Here is a 20748-nt window from a genome sequence, read left to right on the forward strand (position 1 = left end):
TTGAAAAGTTTTTGGAGAGTGCCCTCCCCTTTAATCAGGGGGCACTTGATTGAAGTACACAACTAACATAGTTGTACTATAGACTGAATTACCTCTAATGTGCAGCGCACCCAGTGGCGGAGTGAGTAAAGGCACCACGTCCTGCATACTGAGCCCCACAGAGCAGAGGGCCCCTCAGTCCCACCTCAGTCTGTGCCAGGTTAGCCGATCCCAGCTCGCAGCACTCCTGCGATTAGAGAAAGAGTCATAATGTCGGACTGGATCACTCCCTGGTGCTTCCTGCCAGAAAATGTACATGTGGGCATTGGCAGAGGATGCGATCAGGCTCAGCTGGGATACCCACTACAGTCAAATATCCTACTGACATTCATTGTCTCACACATGTGGAGGTAGCAGAGGGTGAAATCTCTTTCCTGGTGAAAGGCAGTGCCTTCAAGAGAGGAGGGAGCAAAATAACTCGCATTTATATAGTGTCGTTAACAACAACTCGTATTTATGTGGCGCCTGTAACACAGTAAAACATCCCAAGACGCAGAAAGAAAACCTAAAAAGGATTCTCTGACCGAACCGGACACCCCCACTGACTCTTGCCCTTTCCCAGGGGCAGCATGTGGGGCATGGACCCCCAGGGGCAGGGTGTGGGGCATGGACCCCCAGGAGCAGGGTGTGGGGCATTCACTCCCCCCAGGGGCGGAAAGTGTCCAGTGTTGACAACAGAAGAATGTTTAAAGGGGGAGAAGATAAATGAGAGGAATCCATTCTGTTTCATGGGAAAGCAATTCCATTTAAAGTGAATAACATCTCAAACATAGGGGATTGCAGCCATCTCTGCTCAACATCTCTCGTATCGCAAGGTGTCAGTCTCTGCATGCTCAGAGGGGCGGGGATTACAAACCATTTTGCTGGTGAGTTCCAAGAAAGCAAACTCAAATTGAGAGTGACGCCCGGTGTTGTTTATTTATGATTGTTACCTGGTACTGTTTGCCTGGGCTCAGGGCTGGTTACAGGAGCACCTCGGCAACTCTCAGACATGCTCACAGTACAAGTGAGGAACTGGCTGGCAGAAGGAATTAGTAATGCAACACACATTTGATTTGGTCTGTGTTTGAGTCTCTAAGTCAACTTATAGAGAAGCCCAGACAGGGAGTATTTCTGATTGCTCCACACTCTCTCCCTAGGGACACACCCAACTTACTCGAATCCAGAGAGTTTAGGCATAGGTTGGCAGAAGCTGAGATTTGGGAACCACCTCTACCACCCCTCCTTCCCTCCGCCCCACTCTCCCTCCTCCTCCTCACCTACTTCCCTCTCAATCCTCTAACCTCCCTCTCCTCCTCTCCATCCTCTCTCCTCCTCCTCTTCCCCCTCCAACCCCTTCTCCCTTTCCTCCCTCTCTGCCCCCTCTCCCTCTCCTCCTCCCCTCCCCTCTATCACTCTCCTTCCTCATCCTCCTCCTCTACCTCTCCATCCCCTCTTCCCCTCTCCCATCCACCCACTCACCTTCCCTCCTCCCCATCCGCTCCCTTCCTCCCCTCTCCCCCGCCGCCCCTCTCCATCCCCTCCTCCCTTCTTGCCCTCTCCATCCCCACCTCTCCTCTCCCATCCACCCACTCTCCCTCCCTCCTTCCCCTCCCCTCCCTTCCTCCCCTCGCCCTCTCTCCCCCTCTGCCCCTCTCCTCCCCCTCTCCCATCCACCCACTCACCTTCCCTCCTCCCCCTCCGCTCCCTCCCCTCTCCCCCTCCACCCCTCTGCTCCCCTCCTCCCCTCTCCCATCCACCCACTCTCTCCTCCTCCCCCCCCCGCTCCCTCCCCTCCCTTCCTCCCCTCTGCCCCCCTGCCCCTCTCCCCAGTGTGTGGAGAAGATTACAGGAGTTTAACTGGCATGGGGAACTCGCGAGTGCAGCCACAGTTCATGCAGCCAGTAGCACCCTCCCCATTTGGGATTTGGCCTGTAGGGTTACCTGGAGTGGAGAACCTCAGCCCTGGTCTAACCACACACCAATGAGAGACGGACCAGCACGAAGGACCAGTGATCCAATGGTGAGGGAATTGCCCATTCTCCATCACATGCACTGCGGCCTTGTACACCTCCACCCCGTACTTGCGGGCAGCTGCTGAGCCTGTCTGAAGACCCACCAACTGATCAGCACAGAAGTAAAGATGGTGATCCGGGCCAGGTAACCAGCCGGAATGGCTGACTGTAGAGCAGTGAAAACCAGGACTGCCGATTGTGGTACCATGAATGATATTACCCGCGGCATCGCCTCCTACTCCTATATAACCCAGCACCAGACGCTGTAGACCCTGGTGCTGGGTTATACAGGCATTTGGTACAAGCCACCTACCCAAATAAAGGCTAAAACTGACAATTACAACTCAACACTAACATCTGCAAAGTCCCTGAGCCCCACCATCTTCAGAAACGAGCATGTGGGTCAGCAGTGGGTGTGGGCATCGCGGGGACGGAGCGTGTGTGACTCTGGGCGGAGCTGGCATTGTATCTCTTGGGCACCACATTCAACACTTCTGACCTATTTTGAGAACGAGTTTCTCTTGTAACATCAGGGTTTCTGTTGGCAAAGAGCCAGCAACATTCCATAACATTTACATTTATAAATAGTGACGGATGCACAACTCCTTATCATGCGCTGAAGAACTGACACCAGTGGCTCTACACGTGGTCTCACAGCCCCTGGGATTGGAGGCAGAAATTCATCCCAGGGATCCCAGTTCTGATGACTACCCAGTAAACCTTCTAGAAAGAGTGTATGTGTGTATATGTGAGTGTGCATATGAGTAACTATGTGAGTGTATGTGTATGAGTGTGTGAGTATGCAAGTGTGTGTGTGTGTGTGTGTGTGTGTGTGTGTACATTGAATGATAGAAACATAGAAAAATAGAATTTAAGTCAGGAGTAGGCCATTCGGCCCTTCGAGCCTGCACCACCATTCAATAAGATCATGGCTGCTCGTGCACTTCAGTATCCCATTCCTGCTTTCTCTCCATACCTCTTGATCTGTTTAGCTGTAAAGGCCACATATAACTCCCTCTTGAATATATCTAACGAACTGGCATCAACAACTCTCTGTGGTAGAGAATTCCACAGGTTCACAACTCTCTGAATGAAGAAGTTTCTCCTCATCTCTGTCCTAAATGGCTTACCCCTTATCCTAAGACTGTGTCCCCTGGTTCTGGACTTCCCCAACATCGGGAACATTCTTCCCACATCTAACCTGCCCAGTCCCGTCAGAATGTTATATGCTTCTATGAGATCCCCTCTCATCCTTCTAAACTCCAGTGAATGCAGGCCCAGTCGATCCAGTCTCTCCTCATAGGTTAGTCTTGCCATCCCGGGAATCAATCTGGTGAACCTTCGCTGCACTCCCTCAATAGCAAGAATGTCCTGATGACAGAACCAGGCTTGTTTGTGATACCCCATCATGATAAAATAACTGTCCCCATGGGAGAGCCTAACACTGGGACCCCCTCCCCCACCATGGGAGAGCCTAACACTGCCCACCACCCCCCCGCCCCCCCCCACCATGGGAGAGCCTAACACTGCCCACCCACCCCCCCGCCCCCACCATGGGAGAACCTAACACTGCCCACCCCCCCGCCCCCACCATGGGAGAACCTAACACTGCCCAACCCCCTGCCCCCACCATGGGAGAGCCTAACACTGCCCACCATCGCCCCCCCACCATAGGAGAGCCTAACACTGCCCACCCCCCCGCCCCCACCATGGGAGAGCCTAACACTGCCCATCCACCCCCCCCCCCGCCCCCCATGGGAGAGCCTAACACTGGGCATCCCTCCCCCCCCCCCACGGGAGAGCCTAACACTGGGGCCCGTCCCCCACAATGGGAGAGCCTAACACTGGGCCCCCCTCCCCTCCCCCCCAATGGGAGAGCCTAACACTGGGCCCCCTCCCCCACAATGAGAGAGCCTAACACTGGGCCCCCTCCCCCACAATGGGAGAGCCTAACACTGGGCCCCCTCCCCCACAATGGGAGAGTCTAACACTGGACCCCCCTCCCCCCCCCCCCATGGGAGAGCCTAACACTGGGCCCCACTCCCCCCCAACATGGGAGAGCCTAACACTGGGACCACCATGTGAGTGCACTTAAAGTGCCGTAACCAGGGCTACGGACGTAGAGTTGGAAAGTGGGATGAGGCTGGTTGCTCTTTGTCGGCCGGTGCGAACATGATGGGCCGAAATGGTCTCCTTCCGTGCTGTAAATTTCTATGATTTTATGAACAGTGGGACCACCCCCCTCCCCCCTCCCCCCGGGAGAGCCTATCACTAGGACCACCAAGCTTCCCCCATGGGAGAGTCTAATTTTGCCCCCTCACCTTGAAGGATGTCCAGATGCCAGCGTGCACAGCTCCTGCCCCCTCACCTTGTCCAATGCTCAGCAGCACGTGAGTGAACCGATTGTACCACCCAATGACCTTCCACACCGCGGATACACTCACCGACTGCACTTCATCCAACATCAAATTTCACCGAGGGACAGCAGCTGCAATTCCTCGTGGGCCAGGGGGCACCATTGCAGTGTGGCTGCAGTGATATTCAGTGCCACAGACTGGGCCAGTAGAGGGTCAACCCCCCCCCCCCCCCCACCCACCACAGGGTCAATACCCACCACCACAGGGTCAACCACCCCCCCACCACAGCGTCAAACCCCCACAGCGTCACCCCCCCCAAAAGGGTCAAACCCCCTCCACAAGGTCAACCCTCCCACCCCCACAGGGTCAACCCCCCTACAGGGTCAACACCCACCCACAGGGTCAACCCCCCCGCCCCCCACAGGGTCAACCCCCCCCCACACAGGGTCAACCCCCTACAGGGTCAACACCCACCCACAGGGTCAACCCCACCCCCGACAGGGTCAACCACCACAGGGTCAACACCCACCCACAGGGTCAACCCCCCCCCCCCGCAACAGGGTCAACCACCACAGGGTCAACCCTGCCCCTCCACAGGGTCAACCACCACAGGGTCAACCCCCACCACCACAGGGTCAACCCCCCCCCACAGGGTCAACCACCACAGGGTCAACCCCCCCCCACAGGGTTAACCCCCCCCACAGGGTCAACCTCCCCTACAGAGTCAACCACCACAGGGTCAACCTCCCCCCACAGGGTCAACCACCACAGGGTCAACCCCCACCCCCACAGGGTTAACCCCCCCCCCCCCCCCCACAGGGTTAACCCACCCACAGGGTCAACCCCCCACAGGGTCAACCCCCCACCACCACATGGTCAACCTCCCCCTCCATCCAACAGGGTCAACCCACCTCCCCACAGGGTCAACCCTCCCACAGGATCACTCTGCCCCCATGCACCCCCCCCGCCCCCCCAGGGTCAGAACATCACATCGCAGCAAGGGAAGACTGAACATTAGATGGGGATCTCCACCTCTGTCGGAGGTGCCGACTTTCGGATAAGACGCTAAACCAAGGCTCTGTCTGCTCTCTCAGGTAGATGTAAAAGATCCCATGGCACTATTTTGAAGAAGAGCAGAGGGGTACTGCTCTGTCCTGGGGCCAATATTTATCCCCGAACCAACATCACTGAAACAGATTATCTGGTCATTATCACATTGCTGTTTGTGAGAGCTTGCTGTGCGCAATTTGGCCGCCGCGTTTCCGACATTACAACAGTGACTACACTCCAAAAGTACTTCATTGGCTGTAAAGTGCTTTGGGACGTTCTTGCTCGTCCTTCTCCTACCTCGGGCCCCAGTCAGCCCTGGGGTAATATGGGAGATAACCCGTGCCCAGATCCCGAGCATTGCCCAACTTGTGCCCACATCCAGGCGGAGCGGAAACAATTTACACACCAGCCCAATCTGTTTGATCTCTTGCACACACACAGTGCACAGAGACACACGGTGCACAGATATACACGGTGCACAGAGACACACGGTGCACAGATACACACGGTGCACAGATACACACGGTGCACAGAGACACACGGTGCACAGAGACACACGGTGCACAGATACACACGGTGCACAGAGACACACGGTGCACAGAGACACACGGTGCACAGATACACACGGTGCACAGAGACACACGGTGCACAGAGACACACGGTGCTCAGAGACACACGGTACACAGATACACACGGTGCACAGACACACACGGTGCACAGAGACTCACGGTGCACAGAGACACACGGTGCACAGATACACACGGTGCACAGAGACACACGGTGCACAGATACACACGGTGCACAGAGACTCACGGTGCACAGAGACACACGGTGCACAGATACACACGGTGCACAGAGACACACGGTGCACAGAGACACACGGTGCACAGAGACACAGGGTGCACAGATACACACAGTGCACAGAGACACACGGTGCTCAGAGACTCATGGTGCACAGAGACACACGGTGCTCAGAGACACACGGTACACAGATACACACGGTGCACAGACACACTCGGTGCACAGAGACACACGGTGCACAGATACACACGGTGCACAGGGACACACACGGTGCACAGAGACACACGGTGCACAGACACACTCGGTGCACAGAGACACACGGTGCACAGACACACACGGTGCACAGAGACACACGGTGCACAGACACACACGGTGCACAGAGACTCACGGTGCACAGAGACACACGGTGCACAGACACACACGGTGCTCAGACACACACGGTGCACAGAGACACACGGTGCACAGATACACACGGTGCACAGAGACACACGGTGCACAGAGACACACGGTGCACAGATACACACGGTGCACAGAGACACACGGTGCACAGATACACACGGTGCACAGAGACACACGGTGCACAGAGACACACGGTGCACAGATACACACGGTGCACAGAGACACACGGTGCACAGATACACACGGTGCACAGAGACACACGGTGCACAGAGACACACGGTGCACAGATACACATGGTGCACAGAGACACACGGTGCACAGAGACACACGGTGCACAGAGACACAGGGTGCACAGATACACACGGTGCACAGAGACACACGGTTCTCAGAGACTCATGGTGCACAGACACACTCGGTGCACAGAGACACACGGTGCACAGATACACACGGTGCACAGGGACACACACGGTGCACAGACACACACGGTGAACAGAGACACATGGTGAACAGAGACTCACGGTGCTCAGAGACTCACGGTGCACAGAGACACACGGTGCACAGAGACACACGGTGCTCAGCGACTCACGGTGCACAGAGACACACGGTGCACAGACACACACGGTGCTCAGACACACACGGTGCACAGAGACACACGGTGCACAGACACACACGGTGCTCAGACACACACGGTGCACAGGGACACACACGGTGCTCAGACACACACTGTGCTCAGAGATACACGGTGCACAGGGATACACGGTGCACAGACACACACGGTGCTCAGACACACACGGTGCACAGAGACACACGGTGCACAGGGACACACACGTTGCACAGAGACACACGGTGCACAGAGACACACACGGTGCTCAGAGACACACGGTGCACAGATACACACAGTGCACAGACACACACGGTGCATAGACACACGGTGCACAGACACACACATGGTGCACAGATACACACGGTGCACAGATACACACGGTGCACAGAGACACACACGGTGCACAGGGACATACACGGGACATACACGGTGCACAGAGACACACACGGAGCACAGACACACACGGTGCTCAGACGCACGCACGGTGCTCAGATACACGTCGCACAGACACACACATACATACAGAGAAACACACGGATCACAGGGTGCGCGGGTAGCGGGGCTGCCAGATGTGGTCGGGTACTGCCCTATCCCAGCCCGGACACACCCAGGCTGCACCAGCTCAGCATTGGTCTGTCCTGCCCGTTTTGTGGAGTTCAGCACTGAGCCAGGCTGGGCATTTACCCACCGCACCATCGAGGATAGAAACTTTCCAAACTTCAATATTTGTCCAGCACTTGAGCTGGTATGGCACAGTGATGTTGCACATCCACACAGAGAAGGCAAGGGCTCGGGGAAGTGTTAGACTCCCACCCCACCAGCTTCCCCAGGCCCACCCGCTCTCCCAGGGGTTAAGGAAGTGTTTGGGATACCCGCCCTCTTCACCATCCATCACTTTCAGTGTCAGTGTAGTTTCTGTTGGAGGGTACAGATGTCGGCTCAGAATCTGGCTCTCCTCTGATGCCCTTCATGGTACAATAGTCGGTTAACATTCACAAAAACACTGGCCACTTGGTTGCGGAACCAAATCCGTATCTATAAAAAGTCAGATTCCATGGAACCCATACCCCAGTGAGAGTCAGTGTGTGTGGGACCCGTACCCCAGTGAGAGTCAGTATGTGTGAAAACTGAACCCCAGTGAGAGTCAGTATGTGTGGAACCCATATCCCAGTGAGAGTCAGTGTGTGTGTGACTGTACCCCAGTGAGAGTCAGTGTCTGCGGAACCTGTTCCCCAGTGAAAGTCAGTGTGTGGGACCCGTCCCCCGGTGAGAGTCAGTGTCTGTGGAACCTGTTCCCCAGTGAAAGTCAGTGTGTGGGACCCTTACCCCAGTGAGAGTCAGTGTCTGCGGAACCTGTGCCCCAGTAAGAGTCAGTGTGTGTGGGACCCGTACCCCAGTGAGAGTCAGTGTGTGTGGGACTGTACTCCAGTGAGAGTCAGTGTGTGTGGGACCCGTACCCCAGTGAGAGTCAGTGTGTGTGGGACCCATACCCCGGCGAGGGTTAGTGTGTGTGGAACCCGTACCCCAGTGAGAGTCAGTGTGTGTGGGACTGTACTCCAGTGAGAGTCAGTGTGTGTGGGACCCGTACCCCAGTGAGAGTCAGTGTCTGGGGAAACTGTACCCCAGTGAAAGTCAGTGTGTGTGGGACCCTTACCCCAGTGAGAGTTAGTGTGTGTGGGACCCGTACCCCAATGAAAGTCAGTGTGTATGGGACCCGTACCCCAGTGAGAGTCAGTGTCTTCAGGAAGATTTGGGAAAAAACACTGTAATTTTCAAAGTTAGCTATCCAGTTAGGGTCCACAAGGAACATCAGTGTGAAGAGGAAGAAACCGAAAAACTGTAAACTGTTTGCAGCTAAACACATTTCATGAATTATGTGCCGTCCATCTGTAAGGTGACCTAGAGTGCGGGCACTCCACGCGCCCACAGTTGGCACTGCTGCAGAAGTCAAATTGCTCACTGGCTCTGGGCATTGGATACAATCACACAGGGCCTTGGGTACAGTCACATTGAGCACTGGGTCCTAGGTATAGTCACACTGGGTTTTGGGTACAGTCACACTGGGCACTGGATACAATCACACAGAGCACTGGGTACAGTCACTGGGCACTGGACCCTAGGTATAGTCACACTGGGTTTTGGGTACAGTCACACTGGGCACTGGATACAATCACACAGGGCACTGGGTACAGTCACACTGGGCACTGGGCCCGAGGTATAGTCACACTGGGTCCTGGGTGCAGTTACAATGCTCACTGGCATGGGGAAACATTCGCTTGTTGACATGTTGAGGGAACAATTAGTTTCTTAACGAGACAACTATCAAAATCACTTGATCCTTATCCCATTGTTAGTCCCGAACCGATTGAATCTTCATGGAGGGCGATCCCCGAACAGGACGGGCAAGTTGCTACTAACTATTCACCCTGGTCTGTAATTTAAACTTTCGGCATTGATGAGTCAATTCAGAAACTCATTCCATTTCACGAGACAAGAGCGCTGTCCCTTAATGCTGAGGCACCGGAGTGGGACAGGGACATGGGAGTGGGAGTGAGATAGGGTAGGGGACAGGGGAGTAGGACTGGGGAGTGAGATAGGGGAATGGGAGTGGGCAGTGGGATAGGGGAGCGAGATAGGGAAGTGGGACTGGGGAGTGAGATAGGAGAGTGGATAGGGAGTGGGGCAGGGGAGTGGGAGTGAGATAGGGTAGGGGACAGGGAGTGGGACAGGGGAGCAGGACTGGGGAGTGAGATAGGGGAATGGGTCTGGGCAGTGGGATAGGGGAGCGAGATAGGGAAGTGGGACTGGGGAGTGAGATAGGGGAGTGGACAGGGAGTGGGACAGGGGAGTGGGAGGGGAGTGAGATAGGGGAGTGGGAGTAGGACAGCGGAGGGAAGTAGGACAGGGGACAGGGACATCAGCACTAACCGCGATAGAGCGAAGCAGACAGGCAGATAAAGCGCTCCTACCGGGGCAGGAGTGCAGCGCCTGCGGGCGGACGATGAAGCCGGGTCGGGAGCCCAGCGCCAGCTCCAGGTAACCGCGGGTTTCCTTGGCCAAAATCTCATCGATCATGAAGGTCTTGTAGCGCCGGCTCCCCGATGGGTGCAGCCCGGGGAAGGCGAGCCTCCGCTCGGCGGGACAGTGCATGCTGAGCGGCTCCGGGACAGCAAGTTGTCCAAAAAGCTCCAGCTGTGGCACAGCTCCGCCCGCAGCTCTTTATAAAGCGGCGATAAGGATCTGCAACAGACAGCGAGGGACAGGCGGGCCGTCAATCAGCTGCTTCCTGCAGCCTGGGGCCAGACTGGGGGAGAGAGGCTGGGGAGAGAGACTGGGGCCAGACTGGGGGAGAGAGGCTGGGGGGAGAGACTGGGGCCAGACTGGGGGAGAGGCTGGGGGAGACAGGGGGAGGAGGTGGCGGGGTGGGGAGAGACTGGAGGAGAGATGCTGGGGAGGGGGGAGAGACTGGGGGAGAGAGACTGGGGGGAGACTGGGGGAGAGAGGCTGGGGCAGACTGGGGTGGGGGCGGAGGGACTGGGGGAGAGAGGCTGGGGAGAGAGGCTTGGGGAAACTGGAGGGGGGAGAGACTGGGGGAGAGAGGCTGGGGGAGAGAGACTGGGGGAGAGAGGCTGGGGAGAGAGGCTGGGGGAGACTGGGGGAAAGAGACTGTGAGAGATGGTGGGGGGGGAGACTGGGGAGACTGGGGGGAGAGAGACTGGGGGAGAGAGGCCAGTGGAGAGATTGGGGAGACTGGGGAGGGTGGGGAGAGACTGGGGAGACAGACTGGGGAGAGAGACTGGGGAGACAGACTGAGGAGAGAGTCTGGTGGAGAGGCTGGGGGAGAGAGGCTGGGGGAGAAAGACTGGGGGAGAGAGACTGGGGAGAGAGACTGGGGAGACAGACTAGGGAGACAGACTGGGGGCGAGAGACTGGGGGAGACAGACTGGGAAGACAGACTGGGGGAGAGAGACTGGGGGAAAGAGAATGAGGAGAGATACTGGGGGCAGACTGGAGGAGTTAGGCTGGGACAGAGACTGGGGAAAGAGACTGGGGACAGACTGGGTGAGAGAGACTGGGGAGAGAGGCTGGGGGAGAGAGACTGGGAGAGCAAGGCTGGGGCAGAGAGACTGGGGGCAGACTAGGGGCAAGAGACTGGGGGAGAGAGACTGGGGGCAGACTGGGGGAGAGACTGGGGACAGACTGGGGGGGAGACTGGAGGGGTGACTGGGGGGAGAGAGGCTGGGGGCAGACTGGAGAAGAAAGGCAGGGGGAGAAAGGCTGGGGTAGACTGGGGGAGAGAGGTTGGGGGCAGGCTGGGGGGGAGAGCGATTGGGGGCAGACTGGGGGAGAGAGGCTGGGGGCAGACTGGGGGAGAGACTGGGGCAGATTGGGGGAGAGACTGGGGGATAGAGACTGGGGGAGAGAATCTGGAGGAGAGAGACTGGGGGAGAGAGGCTGGGGGGGCAGACTGGGGAAGAGAGACTGGGGGCAGACTGGGGGAGGGAGACTGGGGGAGAGAGACTGGGGGCAGACTGGGGGAGAGAGACTGGGTGAGAGAGACTGGGGGCAGACTGAGGAGGGAGACTGGGGGAGAGAGACTGGGGGCTGACTGGGGAAGAGACTGGGGGCAGAAAAGACTGGTGGGAGACTGGGGGATACAGGCTGGGGGCAGACTGGGGGAGAGAGGCTGCGGCAGAGACTGGGGGGAAGTGACTGGGGGCAGACTGGGTGAGAGATTGGGTGAGAGAGACTGGGGGAGAGAGGCCTGGGGGGGAGAGACTGGCAGAGAGAGGCTGGGGGAGAGAATCTGGAGGAGAGAGACTGGGGGAGAGAGGCTGGGAGCAGAGTGGGGGAGAGAGACTGGGGAGACAGACTGCGGGAGAGTGACTCGGGAGAGAGACTGGGGAGACAGACTGGGGGGAGAGAGAGACTGAGGAGAGAGACTCGGGGAGAAATGGTTGGGGAGAGAGGATGGGGGAGAGAGGCTGGGGAGAGAGATTGGGGGAGAGAGGCTGGGGGAGACTGGGGAGGGAGAGACTGGGGGAGAGAGATTGGTGAGACTGTGGGGGAGAGACTGGGGAGATTGGGGGGAGAGACTGGGGAGAGAGACTGGGGGCAGACTGGGGGAGGGAGATTGGGGGAGAGAGACTGGGGGTTTGCTGGGGAAGAGACTGGGGGCAGGAAAGACTGGGGGCAGACTATGAGCGAGAGACTGGGGGGGAGAGACTGGTGGGCGGGAATACTGGGGGGAGACTGGGGGAAGAGAGGCTGGGGGAGAGAGACTGGGGGAGAGAGACTGGGGCAGACAGGGGAAGAGAGACTGGGGAGACAGACTGCGGGAGAGTGACTCGGGAGAGAGACTGGGGAGACAGACTGGGGGGGAGAGAGAGACTGAGGAGAGAGACTCGGGGAGAAATGGTTGGGGAGAGAGGATGGGGGAGAGAGGCTGGGGAGAGAGACTGGGGGAGAGAGGCTGGGGGAGACTGGGGAGGGAGAGACTGGGGGAGAGAGATTGGTGAGACTGTGGGGGAGAGACTGGGGAGACTGGGGGAGAGAGACTGGGGGAGAGAGACTGGGGAGAGAGACTGGGGGCAGACTGGGGGAGAGAGGCTGGGACAGAGACTGGGGAAAAGAGACTAGGGGCAGACTGGGTGAGAGACTGGATGAGAGAGACTGGGGAGAGAGGCTGGGGGAGAGAAACTGGGGGAGAGAGGCTGGGGGAGAGAGGCTGGGGGAGAGAGATTGGGGGAGAGCTGCTTGGGGAGACTTGGGGGGAGAGACTGGGGGAGAGAGACTGGGGGAGACTGTGTGGAGACTGGGGGGAGAGACTGGAGGAGAGAGACTGGGGGAGAGAGACTGGTGAGAGAGACTGAGGGCAGACTGGGGGAGAGAGGCTGGGGCAGAGACTGGGGGAAAGAGACTGGAGGCAGACTGGGTGAGAGACTGGGGAGAGAGGCTAGGGGAGAGAGACGGGGGAGAGAGGCTGGGGAAGAGAGACTGGGGGCAGACTGGGGGAGAGACTGGGGAGAGACTGGGGGGGGAGACTGGGGGGGAGACTGGAGGGTGAGAGGCTGGGACAGACTGGAGGAGAAAGGCTGGGGGAGAGAGGCTGGGGGAGACTGGGGGAGAGAGACTGGGGGAGAGAGACTGGGGAGAGAGGCTGGGGGAGAGAGACTGGGGGAAGAGAGGCTGGGGAAGAGAGACTGGGGGCAGACTAGGGGCAAGAGACTGGGGGAGAGAGACTGGGGGCAGACTGGGGGAGAGACTGACGAGAGACTGGGGGGGAGACTGGAGGGAGAGAGGCTGGGGGCAGACTGGGAGAGAGGCTAGGGGCAGACCGGGGGAGAGACTGGGGGCAGACTGGGAGGGGGTCACACTGGGGGCAGACTGGGGGAGAGAGGCTTGGGCAGACTGGGGGAGAGAGACTGGGGGAGAGACTGGGGGAAAGAATCTGGAGGAGAAAGACTGGGGAGAGAGGCTGAGGGCAGACTGGGGGAGAGTGACTGGGGGAGAGAGACTGGGGAGAGAGATTGGGGGCAGACTGGGGGAGAGAGGCTGTGGCAGAGACTGGGGGAAAGAGACTGGGGGCAGACTGGGTGAGAGACTGGGTGAAGGAGACTGGGTGAGGGAGACTGGGGGAGAGAGGCTGGGGGAGAGTGACTGGGGGCAGATTAGGGACGAGAGACTGGGGGCAGACTGGGGGAGACTTGGGGGAAACTGGGGGAAGTGAGGCTGGGGGGAGAGACTGGGGGCAGACTGGGCGAGAGAGGCTGGGAGCAGACCGGGGGAGAAACTGGGGGAAGACTGGGAGGGGGAGAGGCTGAGGGCAGACTGGGGGAGAGAGGCTGGGGGCAGACCGGGGGAGAGACTGGGGGAAGACTGGGAGGGGGAGAGGCTGGGGGCAGACTGGGGGAGACAGACTGTGGAGACAGACTAGGGGAGAGAGACTGGGGAGACAGACTGGGGAGACAGACTGGGGGAAAGAGACTGGGGAGACAGACTGGGGGCACACTGGGGGAGAGAGACTGCGGGGAGACTGACTGAGTGAAGTCAGACTGGGGGAGACTGAGTAGGGGAGACAGACTGAGCAGAGACAGACTGGGGGAGACAGACTGAGCAGAGACAGACTTGGGGCAGGCTGAGGGAGAGACTGGGGTGGAGAGACTGTGGGCGGCTGATTGGGGGAGAGAGACTGGGGAGAGAGATTGGGCGAGAGACTGGGGGAGACAGGCTAGGGGAGAGATACTGGGGAGACAGACTGGGGGAGACAGGCTGGGGAGACAGACTGGGGGAGAGAGACTGGGGGAGAGACTGTGGGAGACAGACTGGGGGAAACAGACTGGGGGAGACAGACTGAGCAGAGACAGACTGGGGGAGACAGACTGGGGGCAGACTGGTGTGGAGAGACTGTGTGAGAGAGATTGGGTGAGAGAGACTGTGGGAGACAAACTGGGGGAGAGAGTGAGGGAGAAAGACTGGGGAAGAGAGATTGGGGAGCGAGACTGGGGGAGAGAGATTGGAGGGAGACTGGTGGAGAGAGATTGGGGGAGACAGATTAGGGGAGAGAGACTGCGGAGAGAGGCTGGGGAGAGAGATTGGGGGAGACAGATTGGGAGAGAGAGACTGGGGCAGACCGACTGGGGGCAACAGACTGTGGGGGGAAACAGACTGGGGGAGACAGTCAAGGGGAGACACAGACTTGGGGAGAGAGACTGGGGAGACTGACTGGGGGGGAGACAAACTAGGGGAGAAATGGACTCGGGGAGACAGAGACTGGGGGGAGAGACAGACTGGGAGTTGAGAGACTGGGGGTACTGAGCCAGCCTATAGAGCGATAGAGGGTGGGAACTGAATCAGACGGCTACACGGCCACTGTCCACCACCTGCTGTCAAAAAGCCACTGTCAAACACCCAACATCCACCATTCACCATGCATTGTCCAACACTCAATCCCCACCACCTGATGTTGAAAGCTAAATGACCTCTGTCCAACGTCCACTATCAATCTACCCACCATCCAATGTCCAAAGACCAATGTGCAATGTCCAATGTCCAATACTCAATGTCCAATACCCAATGTCCAATGCTCATTTCCCAATGTCCAATGCCCAATGTCCAATACCCAATGTCCAATGCCCAATGTCCAATGCTCAATGCCCAATGTCCAATGTTCATTGTCCAATGCCCAATGTCCAATGCCCAATGTCCAATGATCAATGCCCAATGTCCAATACCCAATGCCCGATGTTCACTGTCCAATGTCCAATGTCCAGTGTCCAGTGCCCAATGTCCAATGGCCAATGCCCAATGTTCACTGTCCAATGCTCAATGTCCAATGCCCAATGTCCAATGTCCAATGTTCACTGTCCAGTGTTCAATGCCCAATGGCCACTGTCCAATGCCCAATGTTCAGTGTCCAATGCCCAATGTCCACTGCCCAATGCCCAATATCCAATGTTCAATGCTCAATGTCCAATGCCCAATGTCCAGTGTCCAATGCCCAATGTCCACTGTCCAATGCCCGATGTTCACTGTCCAATGTCCAATGTCCAGGGTCCAGTGCCCAATGTCCAATATCCAATGCCCAATGTTCACTGTCCAATGCCCAATGTCCACTGTCCAATAACCAATGTTCACTGTCCAATGCCCAATGTCCAGTGTCCAATGCCCAATGTTCACTGTCCAATGTCCACTGTCCAATACCCAATGTGCAGTGTCCAATGCCCAATGTCCAATGCCCAATGTTCACTGTCCAATGCCCAATGTCCACCGTCTAATGCCCAATGTCCAGTGTCCAATGCCCAATGTTCACTGTCCAATGCCCAATGTCCACTGTCTAATGCCCAATGTCCAATGCCCAATTTCCAATGTCCATGGTCCAATGCCCAATGTTCACTGTCCAATGCCCAATATCCAATGCGCAATACCCAATGTTCAATGCTCAATATCCAGTGTCCAATGCCCAATGTTCACTGTCCAATGCCCAATGTCCAGTGTCCAATGCCCAACGCCCAATGCCCAACGTCCAATGCCCAATGTCCAATGTCCACTGTCCAATGCCCAATGTTCATTGTCCAATGCCCAATATCCAATACTCAATGCCCAATGTCCACTGGCCAATGCCCAATATCCAATGTCCAATGCCCAATGTCCACTGTCCAATTCCCAACGTCCAATGCCCAATGTCCACTGTCCAATATCCCCTGTCCAATGCCCAATGTCCAATACACAATGCACAATGTTCAATACCCAATGTCCACTGTCCAATACCCAATGTTCACTGTCCAATGCTCAATGTCCAATGCCCAATGTCCACTATTCAATGCCCAATGCCCAATGTCCAATGCCCAAAGAACACCATCAAGTGCCAATATCCAAAATCCAATGTCCAATACCCAAGGCCCAATACCCAATGCCCAATGTTCAATGTCCAATGCCAAAGGTCCATTACCCAATGCTCAGTGTCCAATGTTCAATGTCCATTATCCAATGTCCAATATACAATGCCCAATTGCCAAAGCCCATTGCCCACTACTCAATGTCCAATGCCCAATATTCAATGACCAATATCCAATGCCCAATGTCCAATGCCCAATGCCCAATGTTCACTGTCCAATGCCCAATGCTCACTGTCCAGTGTCCAATGCCCAATGTTCACTGTCCAATGTCCACTGTCCAATGCCCAATGTCCACTGTCCAATGCCCAATGTCCACTGTCCAATGCCCAATGTTCACTGTCCAATGCCCAATGTCCACTGTCCAATACACAATGTTCACTGTCCAATGCCCAATGTCCAATACCCAATATCCAGTGTCCAATGCCCAATGTCCAATGTCCAGTGTCCAGTGTCCAATGCCCAATGTCCAATATTCACTGTCCAGTTTCCAATGCCTAATGTCCAATGCCCAATGTCCACTGTCCAATGTCCAATGTCCAATGCCCAATGTCCAATTTGCAATGTCCAATGTCCAATGTCCACTGTCCAATGCCCAATGTTCACTGTCCAATGCCCAATGCTCAATGTCAAATGCCCAATTCTCACTGCCCAATGCCCAATGTCCAATGCACAATGTCCCATGGCCAATGTCCAATGTCCAATGTTCACTGTCCAGTGTCCAATGCCCAATGTCCACTGTCCAATGTTCACTGTCCAGTGTCCAATGCCCAATGTCCAATGCCCAATGTCCAATGCACAATGTCCAATGTCCAATGCCCAATGTCCAATGTCCAATGTTCACTGTCCAGTGTCCAATGCCCAATGGCCACTGTCCAATGCCCAATGTTCAGTGTCCAATGCCCAATGTCCACTGCCCAATGCCCAATATCCAATGTTCAATGCGCAATGTCCAATGCCCAATGTCCAATGCCCAATGTCCAGTGTCCAATGCCCAATGTTCACTGTCCAATGCCCAATGTCCAGTGTCCAATGCCCATTGTCCAGTGTCCAATGTCCACTGTCCAATGCCCGATGTTCACTGTCCAATGTCCAGTGTCCAGTACCCAATGTCCAATATCCAATGTGCAGTGTCCACTGTCCAATGTCCAATGCCCAATGTTCACTGTCCAATGCCCAATGTCCACCGTCCAATGCCCAATGTCCAGTGTCCAATGCCCAATGTTCACTGTCCAATGCCCAATGTCCACTGTCTAATGCCCAATGTCCAATGTCCAATGCCAATTGTCCAATGTCCTCTGTCCAATGTCCAATGTTCACTGTCCAATGCCCAATATCCAATGCGCAATACCCAATATTCAATGCCCAATATCCAGTGTCCAATGCCCAATGTTCACTGTCCAATGTCCAGTGTCCAATGCCCAACGCCCAATGTCCAATGTCCAATACCCAATGTCCACTGTCCAATGCCCAATGTCCAATGCCCAATGTCCACTAGCCAATGCCCAATGCCCAATGTTCATTGTCCAATGCCCAATGTCCAATGTCCAATACCCAATGTCCACTGTCCAATGCCCAATGTCCAATGCCCAATGTCCACTAGCCAATGCCCAATGCCCAATGTTCATTGTCCAATGCCCAATGTCCAATACTCAATGCCCAATGTCCACTGGCCAATGCCCAATATCCAATGTCCAATGCCCAATGTCCACTGTCCAATTTCCAACGTCCAATGCCCAATGTCCACTGTCCAATGTCCCCTGTCCAATGCCCAATGTCCAATGCACAATGTACAATGTCCAATACCCAATGTCCACTGTCCAATACCCAATGTTCACTGTCCAATGCTCAATGTCCAATGCCCAATGTCCACTATCCAATGTCCAATGCCCAATATCCAATGTCCAATACCCAATGTCCACTGTCCAATACCCAATGTCCACTGTCCAATGCCCAATGTCCAATGCCCAATGTCCACTATCCAATGCCCAATGTCCAATGCCTAATGCACAATGTTAAATACCCAATGTCCACTGTCCAATACCCAATGTTCACTGTCCAATGCCCAATGTCCACTGTCCAATACCCAATGTTCACTGTCCGATGCCCAATGTCCAGTGTCCAATGCCCAATGTTCACTGTCCAATGTCCACTGTCCAATACCAAATGTCCAGTGTCCAATGCCCAATGTCTAATGTCCAATGTGCAGTGTCCAATGCCCAATGTTCAATGCCCAATGTTCACTGTCCAATGCCCGATGTCCACCGTCCAATGCCCAATGTCCAGTGTCCAATGCCCAATGTCCACTGTCCAATGTCCAATGTTCACTGTCCAATGCCCAATATCCAATGCGCAATACCCAATGTTCAATGCCCAATATCCAGTGTCCAATGCCCAATGTTCACTGTCCAATGCCCAATGTCCAGTGTCCAATGCCCAACGCCCAATGTCCAATGTCCAATACCCAATGTCCACTGTCCAATGCCCAATGTCCAATGCCCAATGTCCACTAGCCAATGCCCAATGCCCAATGTCCAATGCCCAAAGACCACCATCCAGTGCCAATATCCAAAATCCAATGTCCAATACCCAAGGCCCAATACCCAATGCCCAATGTTCAATGTCCATTGCCAAAGCTCCATTACCCAATGCTCAGTGTCCAATGTTCAATGTCCGTTGTCCAATGTCCAATATACAATGCCCAATTGCCAAAGCCCAATGCCCACTGCTCAATGTCCAATGCCCAATATTCAATGACCAATATCCAATGCCCAATGTCCAATGCCCAATGCCCAATGTTCACTGTCCAATGCCCAATGCTCACTGTCCAATGCCCACTGTCCAAAGCCCAATGTCCAGTGTCCAATGCCAAATTTTCACTGTCCAATGCCGAATGTCCAGTGTCCAATGCCCAATGTTCACTGTCCAATGTTCACTGTCCAATGCCCAATGTTCACTGTCCAATGTCCACTGTCCAATGCCCAATGTCCACTGTCCAATGCCCAATATCCAATGTTCAATGCTCAATGTCCATTGCCCAATGTCCAGTGCCCAATGTCCACTGTCCAATACCCAATGTTCACTGTCCAATGCCCAATATCCAGTGTCTAATGCCCAATGTTCACTGTCCAATGTCCAGTGTCCAATGCCCAATGTCTAATGTCCAATGTGAGTGTCCAATGCCCAATGTCCAATGCCCAATGTTCACTGTCCAATGCCCAATGTCCACCGTCTAATGCCCAATGTCCAGTGTCCAATGCCCAATGTTCACTGTCCAATGCCCAATGTCCACTGTCTAATGCCCAATGTCCAATGTCCAATGCCCAATGTCCAATGTTCACTGTCCAATGCCCAATGTCCAGTGTCCAATGCCCAACGCCCAATGTCCAATGTCCAATACCCAATGTCCACTGTCCAATGCCCAATGTCCAATGCCCAATGTCCACTAGCCAATGCCCAATGCCCAATGTCCAATGCCCAAAGACCACCATCCAGTGCCAATATCCAAAATCCAATGTCCAATACCCAAGGCCCAATACCCAATGCCCAATGTTCAATGTCCAATGCCAAAGGTCCATTACCCAATGCTCAGTGTCCAATGTTCAATGTCCATTATCCAATGTCCAATATACAATGCCCAATTGCCAAAGCCCATTGCCCACTACTCAATGTCCAATGCCCAATATTCAATGACCAATATCCAATGCCCAATGTCCAATGCCCAATGCCCAATGTTCACTGTCCAATGCCCAATGCTCACTGTCCAGTGTCCAATGCCCAATGTTCACTGTCCAATGTCCACTGTCCAATGCCCAATGTCCACTGTCCAATGCCCAATGTCCACTGTCCAATGCCCAATGTTCACTGTCCAATGCCCAATGTCCACTGTCCAATACACAATGTTCACTGTCCAATGCCCAATGTCCAATACCCAATATCCAGTGTCCAATGCCCAATGTCCAATGTCCAGTGTCCAGTGTCCAATGCCCAATGTCCAATATTCACTGTCCAGTTTCCAATGCCTAATGTCCAATGCCCAATGTCCACTGTCCAATGTCCAATGTCCAATGCCCAATGTCCAATTTGCAATGTCCAATGTCCAATGTCCA

General features: G+C 55.4%; 1 protein-coding gene across 1 annotated transcript in view; it reads right to left on the reverse strand.

The window, feature by feature from the left end:
- Window positions 1-10496, reverse strand: part of barx2 (BARX homeobox 2) — a 44857-nt gene extending 34361 nt beyond the window's left edge. Inside the window, exon 1 of the mRNA XM_070893092.1 lies at window positions 10214-10496. Coding sequence (XP_070749193.1) covers window positions 10214-10394 — 181 coding nt within the window. The 5' untranslated portion in view covers window positions 10395-10496. The remainder of the gene's footprint in view (window positions 1-10213) is intronic.
- Window positions 10497-20748: the final 10252 nt, after the last annotated feature.

The sequence above is a fragment of the Pristiophorus japonicus genome, chromosome 11 (genome assembly GCF_044704955.1).
Source record: "Pristiophorus japonicus isolate sPriJap1 chromosome 11, sPriJap1.hap1, whole genome shotgun sequence".
NCBI classification, from domain to species: Eukaryota; Metazoa; Chordata; class Chondrichthyes; family Pristiophoridae; genus Pristiophorus; species Pristiophorus japonicus.